The 27491-nt window shown below is 46.4% G+C and overlaps 1 protein-coding gene across 1 annotated transcript; it reads left to right on the top strand.

The window, feature by feature from the left end:
* Positions 1-1183: 1183 nt before the first annotated feature.
* LOC106593306 (troponin T, cardiac muscle isoforms) lies at positions 1184-21877 on the top strand. The gene is made up of 9 exons (XM_045692800.1): positions 1184-1385; positions 2436-2457; positions 19117-19180; positions 19288-19404; positions 20307-20384; positions 20533-20640; positions 20745-20851; positions 21145-21276; positions 21389-21877. The coding sequence occupies exons 3-9, from the start codon at positions 19127-19129 to the stop codon at positions 21420-21422; spliced, it is 630 nt and encodes a 209-aa protein (XP_045548756.1). The 5' UTR covers positions 1184-1385; positions 2436-2457; positions 19117-19126; the 3' UTR covers positions 21423-21877.
* Positions 21878-27491: the final 5614 nt, after the last annotated feature.

Raw genomic sequence — 27491 nt, 5'->3', positions numbered from 1 at the left:
GTCGCAGTTGTAAATGAGAACTTGTTCTCAACTGGCCTGCCTGGTTAAATAAAGGTGAAATAAAATAAATAAAATAAAATTCTTAAATGGAAGAAGTTTGGAACCTCCAAGACTCTTCCTAGAGCTGACTGCCTGGCCAAACTGAGCAATCGGCGGAGAAGGGGCTTGGTCAGGGAAGTGACCAAGAACCCGATGGTCACTCTGGCAGAGTTCCAGAGCTCCTCTGTGGAGATGGGAAAACCTTCCATCCTTCCACCTTCCAACCTTCCACAAGGACAACCATCGCTGCAGCACTCCACCAATCATGCCTTTATGGTAGAGACGGAAGCCACTCCTCAGTAAAAGGCACATGACAGCCCGCTTGGAGTTTACCAAAAGGCACCGAAAGGTATCTCAGACCATGAGAAACAAGATTCTTTGCTCTGATGAAACCAAGATGGAAACCTGGCACAATCCCTACGGTGGAGCCTGGTGGTGGCAGCATCATGCTGTGGGGATGTTTTTTCAGCGGCAGGGACTGGGAGAGTAGTCAGGATCGAGGGAGAGAAGAACAGAGCAAAGTACAGAGAGATTCTTGATGAAAACCTGCTCCAGAGTGCTCAGGACTTTAGACTGAGGCGAAGGTTCAAGTTCCAACAGGACAACAACCCTAAGCACACAGCCAAGTCAACGCAGAAGTGGCTTTGGGGCTTGTCTCTGAATGTCCTTGAGTGGCCCAGCCAGAGCCCGGACTTAAACCCAATCTAACATCTCTGGAGAGATCTGAAACTAGCTGTGCAGCAATGCTCACCATCCAACCTGACAGAGCTTGAGAGGATCTGCAGAGAAGAATGGGAGAAACTCCCCAAATACAGGTGTGCCAAGCTTGTAGCGTCATTCCCAAAAAGACTCGAGGATGTAATCACTGCCAAAGGTGTTTCAAAAAAGCACTGAGTAAAGGGTCTGAATACTTATGTAAATGTGATATATTAAAAAAAATATGTTTTTAATACATTTGCAAAAATGTCAAAAAAACGTTTTTTGCTATTTCATTATGAGGTATTGTGATGTCATTATGGGGTATTGTGATGTCATTATGAGGTATTGTATGTAGATTGATGAGGGGGAAAAAACGATTTCCTCCATTTTAGTCTAAGGCTGTAACGTAACAAAATGTGGAAAAAGTCAAGGGGTCTGAATACTTTCAGAATTCACTGTATATAACATAACCCTACTACAACCTACCTCAGTAGAATATATATAACATTACCCTCCACACACGTGCACAGACACACACACCTCTTGTCTTTAACAGTGTTCTTTTTCTTTTCCTGATGCAGGGGAGGAGCCACAGGAGGGAGAGGAGGAGCATGCAGATGAAGGGGAGGGGGCAGAGGAGGGAGAAGGTAAATAATTGGCAAGCTCGTTTTGCATCGCTCGGTCCTGTGGCTGTTGCCCAGGTAGAGTTAGCACCGGTGGTGAACGCTAAATGCCCCACTCAAAACCAACAGCGAGGCCGGCTAGGAGGGATGCGGTTCAAGCATAGACTGTTTATATAAGGTGGGGTCCAAAATTACTGCCACCTTGATAAAGATGAGCAAAAAACACTGTATGAAGTAAATAACACAAATACTGAGGTATTGTTGTATGCAAAAAAAAAGGGAAAATAAAATATTTCACACTAAAATAATAAATCTTTCTCATGGAAAGAGATTTTGTTCAACAACTATTTTTTATTTTTTAAGGTAGGGGTTGCAATTATTGACATCTCTGTTTTCAATACCTTTCAATATCTCACCTTGCAACTAAAACGGCACTGAGCCTTTTCCTAAAATATTTTATGAGTTGGAGAACACACTAGTTGTGGATTTTGATGTCTGCTATGGTTTATTGTCTTGCTGGAAGATCCACTTGCGGCCAAGTTTTAGCCTTCTGGCAGAGGCAACCAGGTTTGTTGGCAAAAAATGTCCTGGTACTGGATAAAGTTCATGATGCCGTTGACCTTAACAAGTGGAAGCAAATAGCCCCATAACATCAAAGATCGATCCCCATATTTTACATTAGGGATGGGGTTCTTTTCTGCTTATGCATCCTTATTTTGACACCAAAACCACCACTGGTATGAATGGCCAAAGAGCTCTATTTTCATGTCATCCAACCAATGTAAACGCATAGAGTTTGCTAAACGGCATTGGCATTTGGATTGAAACCGGTGCTTTGGTCAGAGCTTTTTGGAAACACACCAGGATAATATTTTTTGCTCATCTTTATCATAGGGTGCCAATAATTTTGGACCCCCACTCAAAATGGACAAACCCATCGATGATGTTACCCCATTCATTCCTACAGTATGTGACTGTGTCCATCTGTCTGTCTCTCTGTCTGTCTCTCTGTCACACCTGGACATCTCTAATGACTATTTTTTTCTCTCTCCACCTCTCTCTCATCATCCACAGAGGAGGCCAAACCTAAATTCAAGTAAGTCCTCCAACATGTTAATGAATGGATGGGGGGTATGGAAGGTTAGATTGGATTGGAATATGGAATACATGCTGGGAGTTGTTGTCCATTCTTATTCTCTATCTCTCTCTCTCTCTTTCTCTCCCAATTCAATGGGATTTATCGGCATGGGAAACATATATTTAGTGAAATAAACAATGAACAAAATTGAGAAGAAACAAATGTAACATTAACAAAAGAACGTTAGAAATTAACAGTAAACATTGCACTTAAAAAGGTTTAAAAAAGAAAGACATTTTACGTGTTTTATTATCAGCTACAGTGTTTTAGCAATGTACAAATAGTTGTAGTATGAATAGTGAGGGAAGATAAATAAACAGATAAATATAGGTTGTATTTACAATGTTGTTTGTGCTCCACTGGTTGCCCTTTTCTCATTTCAACGGACCACAAATCTTGCTGCTGTGACTGCACACTGTGGTATTTCTCCTCACAAATATGGGAGTTTATCAGTGTTGGATTTCTATATTCTATACATACTCAAAGATTTTCTTAATTTTGGGTCAGTCACAGTGGTCACGTATTCTGCCACTGTGTACTCTCTGTTGATGGCCAGATAGCATTCCAATTTGCTGTTTTTTGGTTGATTATTTCCAGTGTGTCAAATAGTTATCTTTTTGCTTTCTCTTAATTTGGTTGGGTCTAAAAGTGTTGCTGGCCTGGGGCTCTGTGGGGTGTGTTTGTGTTTGTGAACCCCAGAATCAGCTGGCTGAGGGGACTCGCCTCTAGGTTCATCTCTCTGTAGATGAGTGCTTACAATTGAATTCTCTTCGAGTATAGTCACAGCCGTGTATGTACCCCCCCAAGCAGATACCTCGTCGGCCCTGAAAGAACATGCATTTATTGTAGCCGGGGATTTTAACAAAGCTAACCTGGGAACGAGACTTCCTAAATTCTATCAGCATATCAAATGCGCGACACGGGCTGCTAACATTCTGGATCATTGCTACTCTAACTTCCACGATGCATACAAAGCCCTCCCCCGCCCTGCAAATCTGACCATGACTCCATTTTGTTGCTCACAGCCTATAGACAGAAATTTAAACAGGAAACGCCTGTGCTCAGGTCTGTCCAACGCTGGTCTGACCAATCGGATTCCACGCTTCAGGACTGCTTCGATCACGTGGACTGGGATATGTTCTGGATAGCCTTAGACAACAACATTGATGTATACGCTGACTCGGTAAGCGAGTTTATTAGCAAGTGCATCGGAGATGTCGTACCCAATATGACTATTAAAACATTTCCTAACCAGAAACCATGGATTGATGGCAGCATTTGTGCAAAACTGAAAGCGCGAACCACCACTTTTAATCATGGCAAGGCGACTGGAAACATGACCGAATACAAACAGTACAGCTATTCCCTCCACAAGGCAATCAAACAAGCAAAGCGTCAGTATACAGTCGTGGCCAAAAGTTTTGAGAATTACACAAATATAAATTTTCACAAAGTTTGCTGCTTTAGTGTCTTTAGATATTTTTGTCAGATGTTACTATGGAATACTGAAGTATAATTACAAGCATTTCATAAGTGTCAAAGGCTTTTATTGACAATTACATGAAGTTGATGCAAAGAGTCAATATTTGTAGTGTTGACCCTTTCTTTTTCAAGACCTCTGCAATCCGCCCTGGCATGCTGTCAATTAACTTCTGGGCCACATCCTGACTGATCGCAGCCCATTCTTGCATAATAAATGCTTGGAGTTTGTCAGAATTTGTGGGTTTTTGTTTGTCCACCCGCCTCTTGAGGATTGACCACAAGTTCTCAATGGGATTAAGGTCTGGGGAGTTTCCTGGCCATGGACCCAAAATATCGATGTTTTGTTCCCCGAGCCACTTAGTTATCACTTTTGCCTTATAGCAAGGTGCTCCGTCATGCTGGAAAAGGCATTGTTCGTTACCAAACTGTTCCTGGATGGTTGGGAGAAGTTGCTCTCGGAGGATGTGTTGGTACCATTCTTTATTCATGGCTGTGTTCTTAGGCAAAATTGTGAGTGAGCCCACTCTCTTGGCTGAGAAGCAACCCCACACATGAATGGCCTCAGGATGCTTTACTGTTGGCATGACACAGGACTGATGGTAGCGCTCACCTTGTCTCCTCCAGACAAGCTTTTTCCGGATGCCCCACACAATCGGAAAGGGGATTCATCAGAGAAAATGACTTTACCCCAGTCCTCAGCAGTCCAATCCCTGTACCTTTTGCAGAATATCAGTCTGTCCCTGATGGTTTTTTCTGGAGAGAAGTTGCTTCTTTGCTGCCCTTCTTGACACCAGGCCATCCTCCAAAAGTCTCACTGTGCGTGCAGATGCACTCACACCTGCCTGCTGCCATTCCTGAGCAAGCTCTGTACTGGTGGTGCCCCGATCCCGCAGCTGAATCAACTTTCGGAGACGGTCCTGGCGCTTGCTGGACTTTCTTGGGCGCCCTGAAGCCTTCTTCACAACAATTGAACCGCTCTCCTTGAAGTTCTTGATAAATCCGATAAATGGTTGATTTGGGTGCAATCTTACTGGCATGCAAATTGCCATCATACAAACTGAGGCAGCAGACTTTGTGAAAATGAATATTTGTGTCATTCCCCAAACTTTTGGCCACGACTGTAGAGACAAAGCAGAGTCGCAATTTAACGGCTCAAACACGAGACATATGTGTCACGATTCCCACCGACGGTGGCGCCCCCTCCTACTCGGGTGGCGCTCGGCGGTCGTCGTCACCGGCCTATTAGCTACTACCGATCCCTTTTTGGTTTTCCCTTTTTTTGGTTTTGGGCACCTGTGGCCAATTAGCTATTAGAGGGGGTATTTAGTTCAGCTGGCCCGTCTGTTGTTTGTGCGGGATTAATTTGTTTTCTTTGACGAAGTGTTGTTCGTCGGCTTTACCTGGTCGTCTATTTTGTATTTTATTCCCTATGGTTGGGAACTTTTGTTTATCCTGTGTGATTAAAAACACCACTCCATGTGTTCGCTGCTTCCTGCACCTCATTCCTCCTACCCGACTACCGAGCCGTTACAATATGTGGCAGGGTCTACAGTCAATCACAGATTACAAAAAGAATACCAGCCCTGTCGTGAACATCGACATCTTGCTCCCAGACAAATCAAACAACTTCTTTGCTCGCTTTGAGGACAATACAGTGCCACTGACATGGCCCGGTACCAAAGCCTGTGGGCTCTCCTTCTCCGTGGCTGACGTGAGTAAAACATTTAAACGTGTTAACCCTCGCAAGGCTGCCGGCCCAGACGGCAACCCCAGCCGCATCCTCATTGCATGCGCAGACCAGCTGGCTGGTGTGTTTATGGACATATTTAATCAATCCCTACCCCAGTCTGTTGTCCCCACATGCTTCAAGATGGCCACCATTGTTCCTGTTCCCAAGAAAGCAAAGGTAAACGAACTAAATGACTATTGCCCCGTTGCACTCACTTCTGTCATCATGAAGTGCTTTGAGAGACTAGCCAAGGAGCATATCACCTCCACCCTACCTGATACCCTAGACCCACGCCAATTTGCTTACCACCCCAATAGGTCCACTGACGATGCAATCACCATCACACTGCATACTGCCCTATCCCATCTGGACAAGAGGAATACCTATGTAAGAATGATGTTCATTGACTACAGCTCTGCATTTAATACCATAGTACCCTCCAAACTTGTCATTAAGCTTGAGACCCTGGGTCTCGACCCTGCCCTGTGCAACTGGGTCCTGGACTTTCTGACGGGTCACCCACAGGTGGTGAAGGTAGGAAACAACATCTCCACCCCGCTGATCCTCAACACTGGGGTCCCACAAGGGAGCGTTCTCAGCCCTCTCCTGTACTCCCTGTTCACCCATGGTTGCGTGGCCATGCACGCCTCCAACTCAGTCATCATTTTTGCAGACGACACTACAGTGGTAGGCTTGATTACCAACAACGACGAGACAGCCAACAGGGAGGAGGTGAGGCCCCTCGGAGTGTGGTGTCAGGAAAATAACCTCTCACTTAACATCAACAAAACAAAGGAGATAATCGTGGACTTCAGGAAACAGCAGAGGGATCACCCCCCACCACCTACAGCACCCGATGTCACAGGAAGGCCAAAAACATCATCAAGGACAACAACCACCCGAGCCACTGCCTGTTCATCCCGCTATCATCCAGAAGGCAAGGTCAGTACAGGTGCATCAAAGCTGGGACCGAGAGACTGAAAAACAGCTTGTATCTCAAGGCCATCAGACTGTTAAACAGCCATCACTAACATAGAGAGGCTGCTGTCAACATACAGAGTCAAATCTCTGGCAACTTTAATAAATGGACTTAATAAAGGTATCACTAGTCACCTTAATAAGTAATGCAACTTTAATAATGTTTACATATCCTACATTACTCATCTCATATGTATATACTGCTCTATACCATCTACTGCATCTTGCCTATGCCTATCATTAGTCACTTTAAATAATGCCACTTTACTAATGTTTACATATCCTACATCACTCATTTCATATGTGTATAGTGCTCTATACCATCTACTGCATCTTGCCTATGCCGCACGGCCATTGCTCATCCATATATTTATATGTACATATTCTTATTCATCCCTTACATTTGTGTGTATAGGTAGTTGTTGTGAATTTGTTAGATTAATGGTTAGATATTACTACATTGTCGGAACTAGAAGCACAAGCATTTCGCTACACTCGCATTAACATCTGCTAACCATGTGTGTGTGACCAATACAATTTGATTTGATTTGTGGAGGAATGTGTGGGCATCGCTTCCTTTTAAAGATATTTTCTGGGTGTTGATGTCCTGGAGAACCAGAACCAGCTGGCTGAGGGGACTCTTCTCCAGGTTCATTTCTCTGTAGGTGAGGGCTCTATGGGGTCTAATTGTGTTGATGTCCTGGGGAACCAGAACCAGCTGGCTGAGGGGACTCTTCTCCAGGTTAATCTCTCTGTAGGTGAGGGCTCTATGGGGTCTAATTGTGTTGATGTCCTGGGGAACCAGCTGGCTGAGGGGACTCTTCTCCAGGTTAATCTCTCTGTAGGTGAGGGCTCTATGGCGTCTAATTGTGTTGATGTCCTGGGGAACCAGAACCAGCTGGCTGAGGGGACTCTTCTCCAGGTTAATCTCTCTGTAGGTGAGGGCTCTATGGGGTCTAATTGTGTTGATGTCCTGGGGAACCAGAACCAGCTGGCTGATGGGACTCTTCTCCAGGTTAATCTCTCTGTAGGTGAGGGCTCTATGGGGTCTAATTGTGTTGATGTCCTGGGGAACCAGCTGGCTGAGGGGACTCTTCTCCAGGTTCATCTCTCTGTAGGTGAGGGCTCTATGGGGTCTAATTGTGTTGATGTCCTGGGGAACCAGCTGGCTGAGGGGACTCTTCAGGTTCATTTCTCTGTAGGTGAGGGCTCTATGGGGTCTAATTGTGTTGATGTCCTGGGGAACCAGAACCAGCTGGCTGAGGGGACTCTTCTCCAGGTTAATCTCTCTGTAGGTGAGGGCTCTATGGGGTCTAATTGTGTTGATGTCCTGGGGAACCAGCTGGCTGAGGGGACTCTTCTCCAGGTTAATCTCTCTGTAGGTGAGGGCTCTATGGGGTCTAATTGTGTTGATGTCCTGGGGAACCAGCTGGCTGAGGGGACTCTTCTCCAGGTTCATTTCTCTGTAGGTGAGGGCTCTATGGGGTCTAATTGTGTTGATGTCCTGGGGAACCAGCTGGCTGATGGGACTCTTCTCCAGGTTAATCTCTCTGTAGGTGAGGGCTCTATGGGGTCTAATTGTGTTGATGTCCTGGGGAACCAGCTGGCTGAGGGGACTCTTCTCCAGGTTAATCTCTCTGTAGGTGAGGGCTCTATGGCGTCTAATTATGTTGATGTCCTGGGGAACCAGCTGGCTGAGGGGACTCTTCTCCAGGTTCATTTCTCTGTAGGTGAGGGCTCTATGGGGTCTAATTGTGTTGATGTCCTGGTGAACCAGAACCAGCTGGCTGATGGGACTCTTCTCCAGGTTAATCTCTTTGTAGGTGAGGGCTCTATGGGGTCTAATTGTGTTGATGTCCTGGGGAACCAGCTGGCTGATGGGACTCTTCTCCAGGTTAATCTCTCTGTAGGTGAGGGCTCTATGGGGTCTAATTGTGTTGATGTCCTGGGGAACCAGCTGGCTGAGGGGACTCTTCTCCAGGTTCATTTCTCTGTAGGTGAAGGCTTTGTGGAGGAATGTGTGGGCATCGCTTCCTTTAACAGCTCTTTTCTGGGTGTTGATAACTAGCAGGTATAGTCCTAGTTCTGCTCTGCATCCATTGGTTGGTGTTTTGCGTTGTACACAGAATTCTGCTTGCAGAGTCTCAATTGGGTGTTTGTCCCATTTTGGGAGTTCTTGGTTAGTGAGTGGACCCCAGACCTCACAAACATAGAGGGCAATGGGTTCTATAACTGATTTAAGTTTTTTAGCCAGATCCTAATTGGGATGTCGGGTTTTATGTTCCTTTTGATGGGAGTTCTTGGTTAGTGATTGGACCCCAGACCATAGAAGGCCATTCTAGCCTTATATTTTAGATTGTTCACAGCCTGGTAGAAGTTATAAGTGGTGTTGATGTTTAGGCTGAGGTAGATATAGATCTTTGTGTGCTTTAGGGCATCTCTGTCTAGATAGAATTTGTAGTCCTGGCAACTGGACCTTTTTTGGTACGCCATTATTTTTGTCTTACTGAGATTCACTGTCAGGGCCCAAGTCTAACAGAATCTGTGCAGAAGATCTAAGTGCTGCTGAAGGCCCTCCTTGGTTGGGAACAGAATAACCAGATTTATATTCACATTTGAGTAATTTAGCAGACGCTCTTATCCAGGGCAACTTACAGATAGTGCATTCATCTTAAAATAGCTAGGTGGAACAATCACATATCACAGGCATAGTAACTACAATTTTCCTCACTAAAAGCCATAACTAGCAAGGGGGGGGGTGGTCAAGTGCTAGTGTTGGATTAGTATTTGTATATATGCTGCTCACCCATAGGGGTGAGAGTGCCAACATCCCAGAGGTGGCAGAACAGAGTGCAGAGTATGAGCCTGAAGATACATTTAGCAGACACTCTTATCCAGAGCGACTTTCAGTAGTGAGTGCATACATTTTTATATTTTTTTCATACTGATCCCCCCATGGAAATTGAACCCACAACCCTGGCATTGTCAGTGCCATGCTCTACCAACTGAACCACACAGGGAGGGGCAGTTCCTCTTGCTGTTCCGTAGGTAAGCACCATGGTCTTGTTGTGGATGAGAGCTTCAACTGGAAGCCAGTGGAGTGTGCCCACTGATCTGAGGCTAGGAAACACTGTTACCACCGGTAAATCCACTATAATTGAGAATTTCAATAAGCATTTCTCTACGGCTGGCCATGCTTTCCATCTGGCTACCCCTACCCCGGCCAGCTGCCCGGCACCCTCCACAGCAACCTGCAGAAGCCCCTACCATTTCTCCTTCACCCAAATCCAGATAGCTGATGTTCTGAAAGAACTGCAAAATCTGGACCCCTACAAATCAGCCGGGCTAGACAATCTGGACCCTCTCTTTCTAAAATAATCTTCCGAAATTGTTGCAACCCCTATTACTAGCCTGTTCAACCTCTCTTTCGTATCGTCTGAGATTCCCAAAGATTGGAAAGCTGCTGCGGTCATCCCCCTCTTCAAAGGGAGTGACACTCTAGACCCAAACTGCTACAGCCCTATATCTATCCTACCCTGTCTTTCTAAGGTCTTCGAAAGCCAAGTTAACAAACAGATCACCGACCATTTCGAATCCCACCGTACCTTCTCCGCTATGCATTTTATTTCAGAGCTGGTCATGGGTGCACCTCAGCCACGCTCAAGGTCCTAAATGATATCATAACCGCCATCGATAAGAGACATTATTGTGCAGCCGTATTCATCGACCTGGCCAAGGTTTTCGACTCTGTCAATCATCACATTCTTATTGGCAGACTCGACAGCCTTGGTTTCTCAAATGATTTCCTCGCCTGGTTTACCAAATACTTCTCTGATATAGTTCAGTGTGTCAAATCCGAGGGCCTGTTGTCCGGACCTCTGGCAGACTCTATGGGGGTGCCACAGGGTTCAATTCTCAGGCTAACTCTCTTCTCTGTATACATCAATGATGTCGCTCTTGCTGCTGGTGATTCTCTGATCCACCTCTACGCAGACGACACCATTCTGTATACTTCTGGCCCCTCTTTGGACACTGTGTTAACTAACCTCCAGACGAGCTTTAATGCCTTACAACTCTCCTTCCGTGGCCTCCAACTGCTCTTAAATGCAAGTAAAACTAAATGCATGCTGTTCAACCGATCACTGCCTGCATCTGCCCGCCCGTCCAGCATCACTACTCTGGACGGCTCGGACAACTATAAATACCTGGGTGTCTGGTTAGACTGTAAACTCTCCTGCCAGACTCACATTAAGCATCTCCAATCCAAAATTAAATCTAGAATTGGCTTCCTATATCGCAACAAAGCATCCTTCACTAATGCTGCCAAACATACCCTCGTAAAACTGACCATCCTACCGATCCTCAACTTTGGCGATGTCATCTACAAAATAACCTCCCACACTCTACTCAACAAATTGCATACAGTCTATCACAGTGCCATCCGTTTTGTCACCAAAGCCCCATACACTACCCACCACTGCGACCTGTACGCTCTCGTTGGCTGGCCCTCGCTTCATACTCGTCGCCAAACCCACTGGCTACAGGTCATCTACAAGACCCTGCTAGGTAAAGTCCCCCCTTATCTCAGCTCACTGGTCACCATAGCAGCACCCACCAATAGCACGGGCTCCAGCAGGTATTTCTCACTGGTCACCCCCAAAGCCAATTCCGCCTTTGGTCGTCTTTCCTTCCAGTTCTCTGCTGCCAATAACTGGAATGAACTGCAAAAATCTCTGAAGCTGGAGACTCATATCTCCCTCACTAGCTTTAAGCATCAGCTGTCAGAGCAGCTCACAGATCACTGCACCTGTACATAGCCCATCTGTAAACAGCCCATCTATCTACCTACCTCATCCCCGTACTGTATTTATTTATTTCTTGCTCCTTTGCACCCCAGAATCTCTACTTGCACATTCATCTTCTGCACATCTACCATTCCAGTGTTTAATTGCTATATTGTAATTACTTACCTCATTTACTTACCTCAATTGAACTCACTGTATATAAACTTTTTGTTTTCTTTTGTTCCACTATATTACTGACTGTATGTTTTGTTTATTCCATGTGTAACTCTGTGTTGTTGTATGTGTCGAATTGCTATCCTTTATCTTGGCCAGGTCGCAGTTGCAAATGAGAACTTGTTCTCAACTAGCCTACCTGGTTAAATAAAGGTGAAATAAAAATAAATAAAATAAAAATATATATATCTTAACAAATATATTGTTCACGTTTCCTTCTGCTAACTTTAAACCTTTATTATTGTTCAGGAAGTTGTCTAGGAGGGATTGGATTTGTTGTTGACCAATTGTTTTTTCGTAGGTTTCTACATTATCCTCCTTACTTTATAGCATTTCTTTAACCTTATGCAGTTTGTTCGGCTTCGATGCTTTATGGTTGAGTATTGCTCTGTTCAAGTAGATTGGGATTTTACTATGGTCTGATAAGGGTGTCAGTTGGCTGACATCGAACGCTCTGAGAGACTGGGTTCAAATCAAATCAAAGCATATTTGTCACATGCTGGTGTAGACTAACAGTGACATGCCTACTTACGAGTCCTTTTTTTTTAAATTGAAAAAATAACATAGTTGCACAGTGAATAAGAAATAAATATAATTAGTAAAAATAACATGGCTATATACAGGGAGTAGAAAATAACATGACTATATACAGGGAGTAGAAAATAACATGGCTATATACAGGGAGTAGAAAATAACATGGCTATATACAGGGAGTAGAAAATAACATGGCTATTGTCACGGCTGTCTGAAGAATGGGACCAAAGCGCAGCGTGCGTATCGTTCCACATTTTATTTTCACTGTGAAACTATGCAAGACATACAAATAAACTAATAAACAAAAACAACAAACCGTGACGAAGAGGTGCAACATACACTAACTCAAAAACAATCTCCCACAAAACCAGGTGGGAAAAACAACTACTTAAGTATGATCTCCAATTAGAGACAACAATGACCAGCTGCCTCTAATTGGAGATCATCCCAAAAAACAACAACATAGAAATACAAAAACTAGAACATAACAACATAGAAAATCTAAACTAGAAAACACCCCCTGTCATGCCCTGACCTACTCTACCATAGAAAATAACAGCTTTCTATGGTCAGGACGTGACAGCTATATACAGGGAGTATAAAATAACATGGCTATATACAGGAAGTAGAAAATAACATGAAAATAATATAGGAAGTAGAAAATAACATGGCTTTATATATATATAGGAAGTAGAAAATAACATGGCCAAATATATATACAGGGAGTAGAAACTAACATGGCTTTATACAGGGAGTACCATTACCAAGTCGATGTGCAGTGGTACGAGGTAATTGAGGTAGATATATATTCTACATATAGGTAGGGGGAAAGTGACTGAGATCAGCATATGCGGTGAGTGTGAAAGTGTTTGTGAGTGTGAGTGTATGAGTGTGGAGACTCCATTGTGTGGGTAGAATCCTGTATGTGGGTAGACTCCATTGTGTGGGTAGAATCCTGTATGTGGGTAGACTCCAGTCTGTGGGTAGAGTCCAGTGTGTGGGTAGAGTCCAGTGTGTGGGTAGAGTCCAGTGTGTGGATAGAGTCCAGTGTGTGGATAGAGTCCAGTGTGTGGATAGAGTCCAGTGTGTGGGTAGAGTCCAGTGTGTGGGTAGAGTCCAGTGTGTGGGTAGAGTCCAGTGTGTGTATAGTCCAGAGTGTGTTGAGTCCATTGTGTGGGTAGAGTCCAGTGTGTGGGTAGAGTCCAGTGTGTGTAGAGTCCAGTGTGTGGGTAGAGTCCAGTGTGTGGGTAGAATCGAGTCTGTGGGTAGAGTCCAGTGTGTGGGTAGAGTCCTGTGTGTGGATAGAGTCCAGTGTGTGGGTAGAGTCCAGTGTGTGGGTAGAGTCCAGTGTGTGGGTAGAGTCCAGTGTGTGGATAGAGTCCAGTGTGTGGGTAGAGTCCAGTGTGTGGGTAGAATCGAGTCTGTGGGTAGAGTCCAGTGTGTGGGTAGAGTCCAGTGTGTGTAGAGTCCAGTGTGGGGGTAAAATCGAGTCTGTGGGTAGAGTCCAGTGTGTGGGTAGAGTCCAGTGTGTGGGTAGAGTCCAGTGTGTGTAGAGTTCAGAGTGTGTTGAGTCCAGTGTGTGGGTAGAGTCCAGTGTGTGGGTAGAGTCCAGTGTGTGGGTAGAGTCCAGTGTGTGGGTAGAGTCCAGTCTGTGGGTAGAATCGAGTCTGTGGATAGAGTCCAGTGTGTGGGTAGAGTCCAGTGTATGGGTAGAGTCCAGTGTGTGGGTAGAATCGAGTCTGTGGGTAGAGTCCAGTGTGTGGGTAGAGTCCAGTGTGTGGGTAGATTCCAGTGTGTGGGTAGAGTCCAGTGTGTGGGTAGAATCGAGTCTGTGGGTAGACTCCAGTGTGTGGATAGAGTCCAGTGTGTGGATAGAGTCCAGTGTGTGTGTAGAGTCCAGTGTATGGGTAGAGTCCAGTGTGTGGGTAGAGTCCAGTGTGTGGGTAGAGTCCAGTGTGTGTAGAGTTCAGAGTGTGTTGAGTCCAGTGTGTGGGTAGAGTCCAGTGTGTGGGTAGAGTCCAGTGTGTGGGTAGAGTCCAGTGTGTGGGTAGAGTCCAGTCTGTGGGTAGAATCGAGTCTGTGGATAGAGTCCAGTGTGTGGGTAGATTCCAGTGTGTGGGTAGAGTCCAGTGTGTGGGTAGAATCGAGTCTGTGGGTAGACTCCAGTGTGTGGATAGAGTCCAGTGTGTGGATAGAGTCCAGTGTGTGTGTAGAGTCCAGTGTATGGGTAGAGTCCAGTGTGTGGGTAGAATCGAGTCTGTGGGTAGAGTCCAGTGTGTGGGTAGAGTCCAGTGTGTGGGTAGAGTCCAGTGTGTGTAGAGTTCAGAGTGTGTTGAGTCCAGTGTGTGGGTAGAGTCCAGTGTGTGGGTAGAGTCCAGTGTGTGGGTAGAGTCCAGTGTGTGGGTAGAGTCCAGTGTGTGGGTAGAGTCCAGTGTGTGTGGGTAGAGTCCAGTGTGTGGGTAGAGTCCAGTGTGTGGATAGAGTCCAGTGTGTGGTAGAATCGAGTCTGTGGGTAGAGTCCAGTGTGTGGGTAGAGTCCTGTGTGTGGGTAGAGTCCAGTGTGTGGGTAGAGTCCAGTGTGTGGGTAGAGTCCAGTGTGTGGGTAGAGTCCAGTGTGTGGGTAGAGTCCAGTGTGTGGGTAGAGTCCAGTGTGTGGGTAGAGTCCAGTGTGTGGATAGAGTCCAGTGTGTGGGTAGAATCGAGTCTGTGGGTAGAATCGAGTCTGTGGGTAGAGTCCAGTGTATGGGTAGAGTCCAGTGTGTGGGTAGAATCGAGTCTGTGGGTAGAGTCCAGTGTGTGGGTAGAATCCAGTGTGTGGGTAGAGTCCAGTGTGTGTAGAGTCCAGTGTGTGGGTAGAGTCCAGTGTGTGGGTAGAGTCCAGTTTGTGGATAGAGTCCAGTGTGTGGATAGAGTCCAGTGTGTGGATAGAGTCCAGTGTGTGGATAGAGTCCAGTGTGTGGGTAGAGTCCAGTGTGTGGGTAGAATCCAGTGTGTGGGTAGAGTCCAGTTTGTGGGTAGAGTCCAGTTTGTGGGTAGAGTCCAGTTTGAGTAGAGTCCAGTCTGTGGGTAGAGTCCAGTGTGTGGGTAGAGTCCAGTGTGTGGGTAGAGTCCAGTGTGTGGGTAGAGTCCAGTCTGTGGGTAGAATCCAGTGTGTGGATAGATTCCAGTGTGTGTAGAGTTCAGAGTGTGTTGAGTCCAGTGTGTGGGTAGAGTCCAGTGTGTGGGTAGAGTCCAGTGTGTGGGTAGAGTCCAGTGTGTGGGTAGAGTCCAGTCTGTGGGTAGAATCGAGTCTGTGGATAGAGTCCAGTGTGTGGGTAGAGTCCAGTGTATGTGTAGAGTCCAGTGTGTGGGTAGAATCGAGTCTGTGGGTAGAGTCCAGTGTGTGGGTAGAGTCCAGTGTGTGGGTAGATTCCAGTGTGTGGGTAGAGTCCAGTGTGTGGGTAGAATCGAGTCTGTGGGTAGACTCCAGTGTGTGGATAGAGTCCAGTGTGTGGATAGAGTCCAGTGTGTGTGTAGAGTCCAGTGTATGGGTAGAGTCCAGTGTGTGGGTAGAGTCCAGTGTGTGGGTAGAGTCCAGTGTGTGTAGAGTTCAGAGTGTGTTGAGTCCAGTGTGTGGGTAGAGTCCAGTGTGTGGGTAGAGTCCAGTGTGTGGGTAGAGTCCAGTGTGTGGGTAGAGTCCAGTCTGTGGGTAGAATCGAGTCTGTGGATAGAGTCCAGTGTGTGGGTAGATTCCAGTGTGTGGGTAGAGTCCAGTGTGTGGGTAGAATCGAGTCTGTGGGTAGACTCCAGTGTGTGGATAGAGTCCAGTGTGTGGATAGAGTCCAGTGTGTGTGTAGAGTCCAGTGTATGGGTAGAGTCCAGTGTGTGGGTAGAATCGAGTCTGTGGGTAGAGTCCAGTGTGTGGGTAGAGTCCAGTGTGTGGGTAGAGTCCAGTGTGTGTAGAGTTCAGAGTGTGTTGAGTCCAGTGTGTGGGTAGAGTCCAGTGTGTGGGTAGAGTCCAGTGTGTGGGTAGAGTCCAGTGTGTGGGTAGAGTCCAGTGTGTGGATAGAGTCCAGTGTGTGGATAGAGTCCAGTGTGTGGGTAGAGTCCAGTGTGTGGGTAGAGTCCAGTGTGTGGGTAGAATCCAGTGTGTGGGTAGAGTCCAGTTTGTGGGTAGAGTCCAGTTTGTGGGTAGAGTCCAGTTTGAGTAGAGTCCAGTCTGTGGGTAGAGTCCAGTGTGTGGGTAGAGTCCAGTGTGTGGGTAGAGTCCAGTCTGTGGGTAGAATCCAGTGTGTGGATAGATTCCAGTGTGTGTAGAGTTCAGAGTGTGTTGAGTCCAGTGTGTGGGTAGAGTCCAGTGTGTGGGTAGAGTCCAGTGTGTGGGTAGAGTCCAGTGTGTGGGTAGAGTCCAGTCTGTGGGTAGAATCGAGTCTGTGGATAGAGTCCAGTGTGTGGGTAGAGTCCAGTGTATGGGTAGAGTCCAGTGTGTGGGTAGAATCGAGTCTGTGGGTAGAGTCCAGTGTGTGGGTAGAGTCCAGTGTGTGGGTAGATTCCAGTGTGTGGGTAGAGTCCAGTGTGTGGGTAGAATCGAGTCTGTGGGTAGACTCCAGTCTGTGGATAGAGTCCAGTGTGTGGATAGAGTCCAGTGTGTGTGTAGAGTCCAGTGTATGGGTAGAGTCCAGTGTGTGGGTAGAGTCCAGTGTGTGGGTAGAGTCCAGTGTGTGTAGAGTTCAGAGTGTGTTGAGTCCAGTGTGTGGGTAGAGTCCAGTGTGTGGGTAGAGTCCAGTGTGTGGGTAGAGTCCAGTGTGTGGGTAGAGTCCAGTGTGTGGGTAGAGTCCAGTCTGTGGGTAGAATCGAGTCTGTGGATAGAGTCCAGTGTGTGGGTAGATTCCAGTGTGTGGGTAGAGTCCAGTGTGTGGGTAGAATCGAGTCTGTGGGTAGACTCCAGTGTGTGGATAGAGTCCAGTGTGTGGATAGAGTCCAGTGTGTGTGTAGAGTCCAGTGTATGGGTAGAGTCCAGTGTGTGGGTAGAATCGAGTCTGTGGGTAGAGTCCAGTGTGTGGGTAGAGTCCAGTGTGTGGGTAGAGTCCAGTGTGTGTAGAGTTCAGAGTGTGTTGAGTCCAGTGTGTGGGTAGAGTCCAGTGTGTGGGTAGAGTCCAGTGTGTGGGTAGAGTCCAGTGTGTGGGTAGAGTCCAGTGTGTGTGGGTAGAGTCCAGTGTGTGGGTAGAGTCCAGTGTGTGGATAGAGTCCAGTGTGTGGTAGAATCGAGTCTGTGGGTAGAGTCCAGTGTGTGGGTAGAGTCCTGTGTGTGGGTAGAGTCCAGTGTGTGGGTAGAGTCCAGTGTGTGGGTAGAGTCCAGTGTGTGGGTAGAGTCCAGTGTGTGGGTAGAGTCCAGTGTGTGGGTAGAGTCCAGTGTGTGGGTAGAGTCCAGTGTGTGGGTAGAGTCCAGTGTGTGGATAGAGTCCAGTGTGTGGGTAGAATCGAGTCTGTGGGTAGAATCGAGTCTGTGGGTAGAGTCCAGTGTATGGGTAGAGTCCAGTGTGTGGGTAGAATCGAGTCTGTGGGTAGAGTCCAGTGTGTGGGTAGAATCCAGTGTGTGGGTAGAGTCCAGTGTGTGTAGAGTCCAGTGTGTGGGTAGAGTCCAGTGTGTGGGTAGAGTCCAGTTTGTGGATAGAGTCCAGTGTGTGGATAGAGTCCAGTGTGTGGATAGAGTCCAGTGTGTGGATAGAGTCCAGTGTGTGGGTAGAGTCCAGTGTGTGGGTAGAATCCAGTGTGTGGGTAGAGTCCAGTTTGTGGGTAGAGTCCAGTTTGTGGGTAGAGTCCAGTTTGAGTAGAGTCCAGTCTGTGGGTAGAGTCCAGTGTGTGGGTAGAGTCCAGTGTGTGGGTAGAGTCCAGTGTGTGGGTAGAGTCCAGTCTGTGGGTAGAATCCAGTGTGTGGATAGATTCCAGTGTGTGGGTAGAGTCCAGTGTGTGGGTAGAATCCAGTGTGTGGGTAGAATCCAGTGTGTGGGTAGAGTCCAGTGTGTGGGTAGAATCCAGTGTGTGTGCATAGAGTTAATGCAGGTAGTCCGGGTAATAAATCTGTTAGTTATTCAGCAGTCTTGTTTAGAATTCTTATGGCTTGGGGGTAGAAGCTGTTCAGGGGTCTGTTGGTTCCAGACTTGGTTCACTGGCACAGCTTGCCGTGCGGTAGCAAAGAGAACAGTCTGTGGCTTGGCTTGCTGGAGTCTAAAATAAATTTGGGCCTTTCTCTGAAACCGCCTGCTATAGAGTATGGCAGGGAGCTCGGCCCCAGTGATGTACTGGGCCGTTCGCATTACCCTCTGTAGCACTACCCTCTGTACCCTCTGTAGCACTACCCTCTGTAGCACTACCCTCTGTACCCTCTGTAGCACTACCCTCTGTAGCACTACCCTCTGTAGCACCTTGCGGTCGGATGCCAAGCAGTCAAGATGCTCTCGATGCTGAAGCTGTAGAAGGTTTTGAGATATTTTTAACCTCCTGAGGGGGGGAAGAGGCATTGTCGTGCCATCTTCACGACTGTGTTGATGTGTGTGGACCATGATAGATCCTAAGTGATGTGGACACTGTGGAATTTGAAGCTCTCGACCTGCCACACTACAGCCCTGTTGATGTAAATGGGGGCACGTTCAGCCCTCCGTTTCCTGTAGTTGAAGTTGATTATATTCCTCTCTCCCTCTCCCTTTCTCTCCCCCTCTCCCTCTCTCCCTAACTCCCTCTCTCCTTCTTCCTCTAACCTCTTCCCCTCTCTCTCTCTCTCTCTCTCTCTCCCTCCCTCTTCCTCTCTCTCTCATCCTCTCCCTCTCTCTCTCTCTCTCTCTCTCTCTCTCTCCCTCTTCCTCTCTCATCCTCTCCCTCTCTCTCTCCCTCTCTCAGGCCGTTCATAATGCCCAACCTCATCCCACCTAAGATCCCAGATGGAGAGAAGGTAGATTTTGATGTAAGTATGTGACTGGATATACTATACCGTTGTTATCATCTCTGCCGGACAGGAAGAGTATGGAGAAGGATCTTTTGTTGTTGTTGTTATTGTTTTTATTTCTGCAGGACATCCACAGAAAGCGCATGGAGAAGGATCTGAATGAGCTGCAGACACTGATCGAGGTTCACTTTGAAAGCAGGAAGAAGGAGGAGGAGGAGCTTATCAACCTCACAGACAGGATTGTGAGTGGCACAGACATGTCACTCAAACTAGCCCAGTTCCAGACCCCTATCACTAAAACTAGCCCCTCCCAGACCCCTGTCACTCAAACTAGTCCCTCCCAGACCCCTGTCACTCAAACTAGTCCCTCCCAGACCCCTGTCACTCAAACTAGTCCCTCCCAGACCCCTGTCACTCAAACTAGTCCCTCCCAGACTCCTGTCACTCAAACTAGCCCCTCCCAGACCCCTGTCACTCAAACTAGCCCCTCCCAGACCCCTGTCACTCAAACTAGCCCCTCCCAGACCCCTGTCACTCAAACTAGCCCCTCCCAGACCCCTGTCACTCAAACTAGTCCCTCCCAGACTCCTGTCACTAAAACTAGCCCCTCCCAGACCCCTGTCACTCAAACTACCACCGCCCCAGACACCTGTCACTAAAACTAGCCCCTCCCAGACCCCTGTTACTCAAACTAGCACCGCCCCAGACATCTGTCACTAACACTAGCCCCTCCCAGACCCCTGTTACTCAAACTAGCACCGCCCCAGACTCCTGACAGTCAAACTAGCCCCTCCCCAGACTCCTGACAGTCAAATTAGCCCCTCCCCAGACTCATGACAGTCAAATTAGCCCCTCCCCAGACTCCTGACAGTCAAACTAGCCCCTCCCCAGTCTCCTGACAGTCAAACTAGCCCCACCCCAGACTCCTGACAGTGAAATTAGCCCCTCCCCAGACTCCTGACAGTCAAATTAGCCCCTCCCCAGACTCCTGACAGTCAAATTAGCCCCTCCCCAGACTCCTGACAGTCAAATTAGTCCCTCCTTTGACCCCTGTCACTCAAACTAGCTAGTATTTACTTTTAGAGAGCATTGTACACTACGGTCATGTTATTCCTAAAGTTAGGGATCTGGATATTCTCTCTAGGAGAAGCGACGTTCTGAACGATCAGAGCAGCAAAGGATCCGCAGCGAACGAGAGAAAGAACGACAGAAGAGGTTGGAGGTAAGAGAGAGAGTCTCAGTGACACTGTGTATCAGGCCGGGTATTGAACCTGAATAGCAGCTTTTATGGGTGATCTCTCTCGCTCTCTCTCTCTCTCTCTCGCGTGCTTTCTCTCCTTCTCTCTCCTTCTCTCTCCTTCTCTCTCCAGGACGAGAGGACTCGTAAAGAGGAGGAGGAGGCAAAGAGGAAAGCAGATGATGATGCTAAGAAGAAGAAGACGTTGACCAGCTTACACTTTGGAGGCTACATGCAGAAGGTACTATTATAATACACTGTATATACATTATCAGTAGATTATTATATTAAGTCGTTATTACATTATTATTATATAAATGTATCTCATTATTATGACATGACTAGATGGAGGTCAGAGGGAAGAGACAGACAGAAAGAGAGAAGAAGAAGAAGATTCTACAGGACAGACGAAAGTCTTTGGACATCGAGAACATGAGCCAGGACAAACTGAAGTACAGTACTACAACAATACTATACTATACTATACTACTACAATTATGTGTACTATACTACTAGATCCTAACCTCTCTGTCTCTGTGTAGAGACAAGGCCCAGGAGCTGTGGCTGTGGCAGCAGTACTATACTATACTATACTATACTATACTATACTATACTATACTATACTATACTATACTACTAGATCCTAACCTCTCTGTCTCGGTGTAGAGACAAGGCCCAGGAGCTGTGGCTGTGGCAGCAGCACTATACTATACTACTAGATCCTAACCTCTCTGTCTCTGTGTAGAGACAAGGCCCAGGAGCTGTGGCTGTGGCAGCAGCAGCTGGAGGCTGAGAAGTTTGATCTGCAGTATCAGATTAGCAGACAGAAGTATGACATCAACGTCCTCCGCAACAGAGTGTCAGACCACCAGAAGACGTACGGACAACCCTTACACACACACACACACACACACACACACACACACACACACACACACACACACACACACACACACACACTGTGTAACTAAGTGTCCTCTATTCTGCAGCACCAAGAGAACCAAGAGAGGCCTGAGGAAGTAGAGAGATATTGAAGAGGCACTGAAGAGGGACTGAAGATGGACTGAAGTAGACTGAAGATGCACTGAAGTAGTCTGAAGAGGGACTGAAGTAGACTGGTTGAGGGACTGAAGTAGACTGGCTGAGGGACTGAAGTAGACTGGCTGAGGGACTGAAGTAGACTGGTTGAGGGACTGAATTAGCCTGGCTGAGGGACTGAATTAGCCTGGCTGAGGGACTGAAGTAGACTGGCTGAGGGACTGAAGTAGACTGGCTGAGGGACTGAAGTAGACTGGCTGAGGGACTGAAGTAGACTGAAGAGGGACTGAAGTAGACTGAAGGTGGACTGAAGTAGACTGGCTGAGGAGATCAGCTGTCTGGCCTTTCTGTCTATTGTCTGATCTTTCTCCTTCCTACATCTCTCTCTCCTTCCTTCCTACATCTCTCTCTCCTTCCTACATCTCTCTCTCCTTCCTACATCTCTCTCCTTCCTACATCTCTCTCCTTCCTACATCTCTCTCTCCTTCCTACATCTCTCTCTCCTTCCTACATCTCTCTCTCCTTCCTACATCTCTCTCTACTTCCTACATCTCTCTCTTCCTACATCTCTTTCCTTCCTACATCTCTCTCTCCTTCCTACATCTCTCTCCTTCCTACATCTCTCTCTCCTTCCTACATCTCTCTCCTTCCTACGTCTCTCTCTTCCTACATCTCTCTCTCCTTCCTACATCTCTCTCTTTCTACATCTCTCTCTCCTTCCCGCATCTCTCTCTCTTCCTACAACTCTCTCCTTACATCCTTCTCCCCGTCCCTCCCTCGTCTCCTTACCCTCTTCCTTCCTCTCCCAAACCTGGTTTGATATTTTCTGTTTCTTTCCCCATAGTGTGTGGTGTAAATAAAATACTTCATCTCATTTTTGATCTGTGATGGTGTGTGTGTATGTGTTTGTATGTGTGTTGTCGGGGGGTTGTCAGGGGTTTGGGAGCAGAGCACAAGCCCTAACAGTCAAATACAGTATTAGGGCTCCATTCAATCTGTAGCGCTGAAGATCTGAGCAGTATCGCGATTGAAATGTGACGGTCATTTCCTCTTGAGTCGACACATGCAGCATTTACCGTGATTGCAGTCTTTGCAAACATTCCTATGGTGGTTTATAAGGACATACATTCATATCAATCAAATGTATTTATCAAGCCCTTTTTACATCAGCTGATGTCACTAAGTGCTATACAGAAACCCAGCCTAAAACCCCAAACAACAAGCAATGCAGATGTAGAAGCACGGTGGCTAGGAAAAACTCTCTAGAAAGACAGGAACCTAGGAAGAAACCTAGAGAGGAACCAGGCTCTGAGGGATGGCCAGTCCTCTTCTGGCTGTGCCGGGTGGAGATTATAACAGAACATGGCCAAGATGTTCATAGATGTCACGATTCCTACTGACGGTGGCACCCCCTTCTGCTCGGGTGGCGCTCGGCGGTCGTCGTCACCGGCCTATTAGCTACCACCGATTCCCTTTTTGTTTTTCCCTTTTTTTATGTTTTCTCACCTGCCCTGAGTTAGTCATTAAGAGGGCTATTTAGTTCAGCTGGCCCGCTCCCTATTGTGCGGGATTGTCTTTCTGTGTGTCGACTGCGTTTTGTTCGACTGTGCTTGTATTTTGCGTGTATTTTCCCTGTTGTTGGGAAACCTTTTATTTTGTGCTTGTGGTTTATTAAAATTACCACACAGTGTTCGCTGCTTCCTGCGCTTCTTTCCGCCACACAACAGACAAGCCGTTACAATAGATGACCAGCAGGGTCAGATAATAATAATCACAGTGGTTGTAGAGGGTGCAACAGGTCAGCACCTCAGGAGTAAATGTCAGTTGGCTTTTCATAGCCGAGCATTCAGAGTTGAAAACAGCAGGTCTGGGACAGGTAGCATGTCCAGTGAACAGGTCAGGGTTCCATAGCCGCAGGCAGAATAGTTGAAACTGGAGCAGCAGCACGACCATGTGGACCGGGGACAGCAAGGAGTCATCAGGCCAGGTAGTCCTGAGGCATGGTCCCAGGGCTCTGGTCCTCCGGGAGGGGAGGGAGAGAGAGAATTAGAGGGAGCATACTTAAATTCACACAGGACACCGGATAAGACAGGAGAAATACTCCAGATATAACAGACTGACCCTAGCCCCTCGACACATAAACTATTGCAGCATAAATACTGGCGGCTGAGACAGGAGGGGTCGGGAAACACTGTGGTCCGGTCCGACGATATCCCCGGATATGGCCAAGCAGGCAGGATATAACCCCGCCCACTTTGCCAAAGCACAGCCTCCACACCACTAGAGGGATATCTCCAGCCACCAACTTACTGCCCTGAGACAAGGCTGAGTATGTGTAACCTTTATTTAACTAGGCAAGTCAGTTAAGAACAAATTCTTATTTACAATGACGTCCTACACCGGCCAAACCCGGACAACGCTGGGCCAGTTGTGCGCCGCCCTATGGGACTCCCAATCACAGCCAGTGATACAGCCTGGACTCAAACCAGGGTGTCTATTGTATAGTGACACCTCTCACACTGAGATGCAGTGCCTTAGACCGCTGCACCACTCGGGAGCCAAAGCCTTGTATGTGGTGGTTTATAAGAACATATGGTTTATAAGGACATTGTGTATATGAGTACATATAAGGATAGACGTAATTAATATTTGCTCAAATGACAAATAGGAAGCATTAGAAGTATAAACTCAAAGTGTATACTCATCAGACAAACTTTTGGAAAGAAATGGATTGTATTCATATTTTGAAATATTTTATTCATAATTGCATATCAACTCATTACTGGAAAATAATGAGCCCGGCATCACAGGGCTAGCTATTTAGACACCCGGCAAGTTTAGCACTCACCAATATCAGATTTACTATTATAAAAGTTTGATTACCTTTTGTTGTCTTCGTCAGAATGCACACCCAGGACTGCTACTTCAATAACAAATGTTGGTTTGGTCCAAAATAATCCATCGTTATATCCAGACAGCGGCGTTTTGTTCGTGCGTTCAAGACACTATCCGAAAGGGTAAATAAGGGTGACGAGCATGGCGCAATTCGCGCCTATGGACGACGTGGGAAGTGTCACGTTAGAGCAGAGATCCTTAGTAAATGATAGAGATGGAAAAGAAGTTCAAGAAATGGTCAGACAGGCCACTTCCTGTAAAGGAATCTCTCAGGTTTTGACCTGCCAAATGAGTTCTGTTATACTCACAGACACCATTCAAACAGTTTTAGAAACTTTAGGGTGTTTTCTATCCATATGTAATAAGTATATGCATATTCTAGTTACTGGGTAGGAGTGGTAACCAGATTAAATCGGGTACGTTTTTTATCCAGCCGTGAAAATACTGCCCCCTAGCCATAACAGGTTAACACTTGTTTCTTGCGTATCATCAACATGAAATGTGGTTATATTTGTATAGCACAATGAAGACACAATAACCAATCACTATTGGTACATATGTCAGGTATGGGGTTTATTTCACATATACAAAAAGATGGGTTACATATACATTGACATGATAAAGATAACACCTTTCTGTGATGCGGAGAGCCGTACAATATGTTGTCACCGGGCATCACTTTGGGTTCAGGGCCACTCTGGTTCTTTGCCTCTTTTCAGTTGATGCCGAGGTTAGTTCCACGACAAGGTCCATTTGCTCTATATGTGGCAGGATCAGAGTCATCACATAGACTGCGTGTTGAAAGTGGAAAGAGTAAATCCTATCTGCTAGGCCGTAAATATCTTTCATCTCAATGACACCATAGGGAATATGATTGTACCCCTTGACAATCTCCCATGACAGCAACAGTTTCACTCGGTTCACATCAGCGTGACTGAGGTTGACCAGTGTGGTTTCCAATGTTGAACGTAGGTTCGAATCACGATACATATCATGCTTAGCCAGCCCTTCAAGGCCGTGCGCTTCGTTGTCAGTGACTCTGAAGTCAACATGGTGCTTTCGGAGTGTGTCCACGATAAGAGTCCAGGCAACCTCCCTGCCCAAGTAGGAGTACATTTTATTCATCAGAGTCTCGGGATATTTCACAAAGGTTTCTGACTTATTCCTCCTAAGCATAATGCGTAGTGGTTCTCTTTGTGTACCTTCTAGAGGGATGTTTCTGTGGTCTTGAATTGCGGCAACCAGCTTCTGGAACATGTCTTTGTTTCTCATGAGGTATTTGGCCATTTTGAATTTATTAGTCAACTCCATGTTGTTGATCTACTCTGGTGTCTCTCTGAGCTGTGGAGATGTGTAAGTGTATCTGCCCTATGTGACTGTATATATATATATTCTTTCACCAAGGTCTATCAGATGGAGAATACATCAAGGATAACGGCTCATATCACCAACCAGGGCTGAAGTGTCCTACCCATGATGTGTCTATGGGATCTGTAATATCCGATCAGGGCTGACTCAGCAGCCAGCTCTAAGACATCCGATTGGGTCGAATCACCTAAGTGTCTAAGCACTCTGACCGGGGCTACTGTGGTCAACCGTGGCGGATGTCTCCAACCAGGACAATGTAGTGAAAGTGTATAAAGCCTACCTACCCCAAAGATAGTTTGTATTTAACATTGTACACATCTCAACATAGGTTCCTACACAATAGCCACATCTGCAAGACATGGCTGTACAGTCCTATCTGACAGAATGGGACCAATGTTTTCACAGTGACAACTTCAAGCATGTCACCTTGGATAGGTTTCTAGCCATCTCACACAGAGAACTGATGGATGATTACAGAGCATCTTTCGCTACACAACATCGGAACCTGTGCAATACGCTACGAAAGGTGTTGGCGAAGAAACTATTTGTAGATCGGAGGCAATGCACTCCATCTGCCCCAAGGAAAAGACGACCCTTGGAAGTCGACAACTTGTCGTGCAAGATAAAGACCCTATCAATAAGGGATCGAGTGGGAGTCAAGAACCTAAGTTTCAACTGTTCTTCCCAAAGCACAACCCCAAGTGTCTCCAATTGCAAGGAACGTGTCTCGGTTAACCTGTTAGGGCTAGGGGGCAGTATTTGCACGGCTGGATATTTTTTTTTTACCCGATTTAATCTGGTTACTAATCCTACCCAGTAACTAGAATATGCATATACTTATTATATATGGATAGAAAACACTCTAAAGTTTCTAAAACTGTTTGAATGGTGTCTGTGAGTATAACAGAACTCATTTGGCAGGCAAAACCCTGAGACATTTTCTGACAGGAAGTGGATACCTGATGTGTTGTATTACCTTTAAACCTATCCCATTGAAAAACACAGAGGCTGAGGAATATTTTGGCACTTCCTATTGCTTCCACTAGATGTCACCAGCATTTACAAAGTGCTTTGAGTCTTCTGGAGGGAGATCTGACCGAACAAGAGCCATGGAACGATGATGGCCCATTAGACACCTGGCGCGCGAGTTCATGTTGGGTACCCTCGTTCCAATACGTTATAAAAGAGTATGCATTCGTCCACCTTGAATATTATTCATGTTCTGGTTAAAAAAGGCCCTAATGATTTATGCTATACAACGTTTGACATGTTTGAACGAACGTAAATATATTTTTTCCCCTCGTTCATGACGAGAAGTCCGGCTGGCTTAGATCATGTGCTAACAAGACGGAGATTTTTGGACATAAATTATGAGCTTTTTTGAACAAAACTACATTCGTTATGGACCTGTGATACCTGGAAGTGACATCTGATGAAGAGAATCAAAGGTAATGGATTATTTACATAGTATTTTCGATTTTAGATCTCCCCAACATGACGTCTAGTCTGTATCGCAACGCGTATTTTTCTGGGCGCAGTGCTCAGATTATTGCAAAGTGTGATTTCCCAGTAAGGTTATTTTTAACCTCTATGGGCTAGGTGGCTAGGCTACGTAACAGCCACTGCCAGCCTGTGGCGCGATTTTCAAAACCTTAAAAATCCTATTACTTCAATTTCTCAAACATATGACTATTTTACAGCCATTTAAAGACAAGACTCTCGTTAATCTAACCACACTGTCCGATTTCAAAAAGGCTTTACAACGAAAGCAAAACATTAGATTATGTCAGC

Source organism: Salmo salar, chromosome ssa13, assembly GCF_905237065.1.
Source record: "Salmo salar chromosome ssa13, Ssal_v3.1, whole genome shotgun sequence".
NCBI lineage: Eukaryota > Metazoa > Chordata > Actinopteri > Salmoniformes > Salmonidae > Salmo > Salmo salar.
Note: the sequence above shows the minus strand (reverse complement) of the source record. Positions and strands in the feature narration are given on the sequence as shown.

Coding starts and splice junctions, on each gene's coding strand:
- LOC106593306 (XM_045692800.1), top strand. CDS start 19,127: ATGCCCAACCTCATCCCACCTAAGATCCCAGATGGAGAGAAGGTAGAT. Junction 20,641..20,744: donor TTGGAGGCTACATGCAGAAG/GTACTATTATAA, acceptor TGACATGACTAG/ATGGAGGTCAGAGGGAAGAG. Junction 20,852..21,144: donor ATGAGCCAGGACAAACTGAA/GTACAGTACTAC, acceptor GTCTCTGTGTAG/AGACAAGGCCCAGGAGCTGT.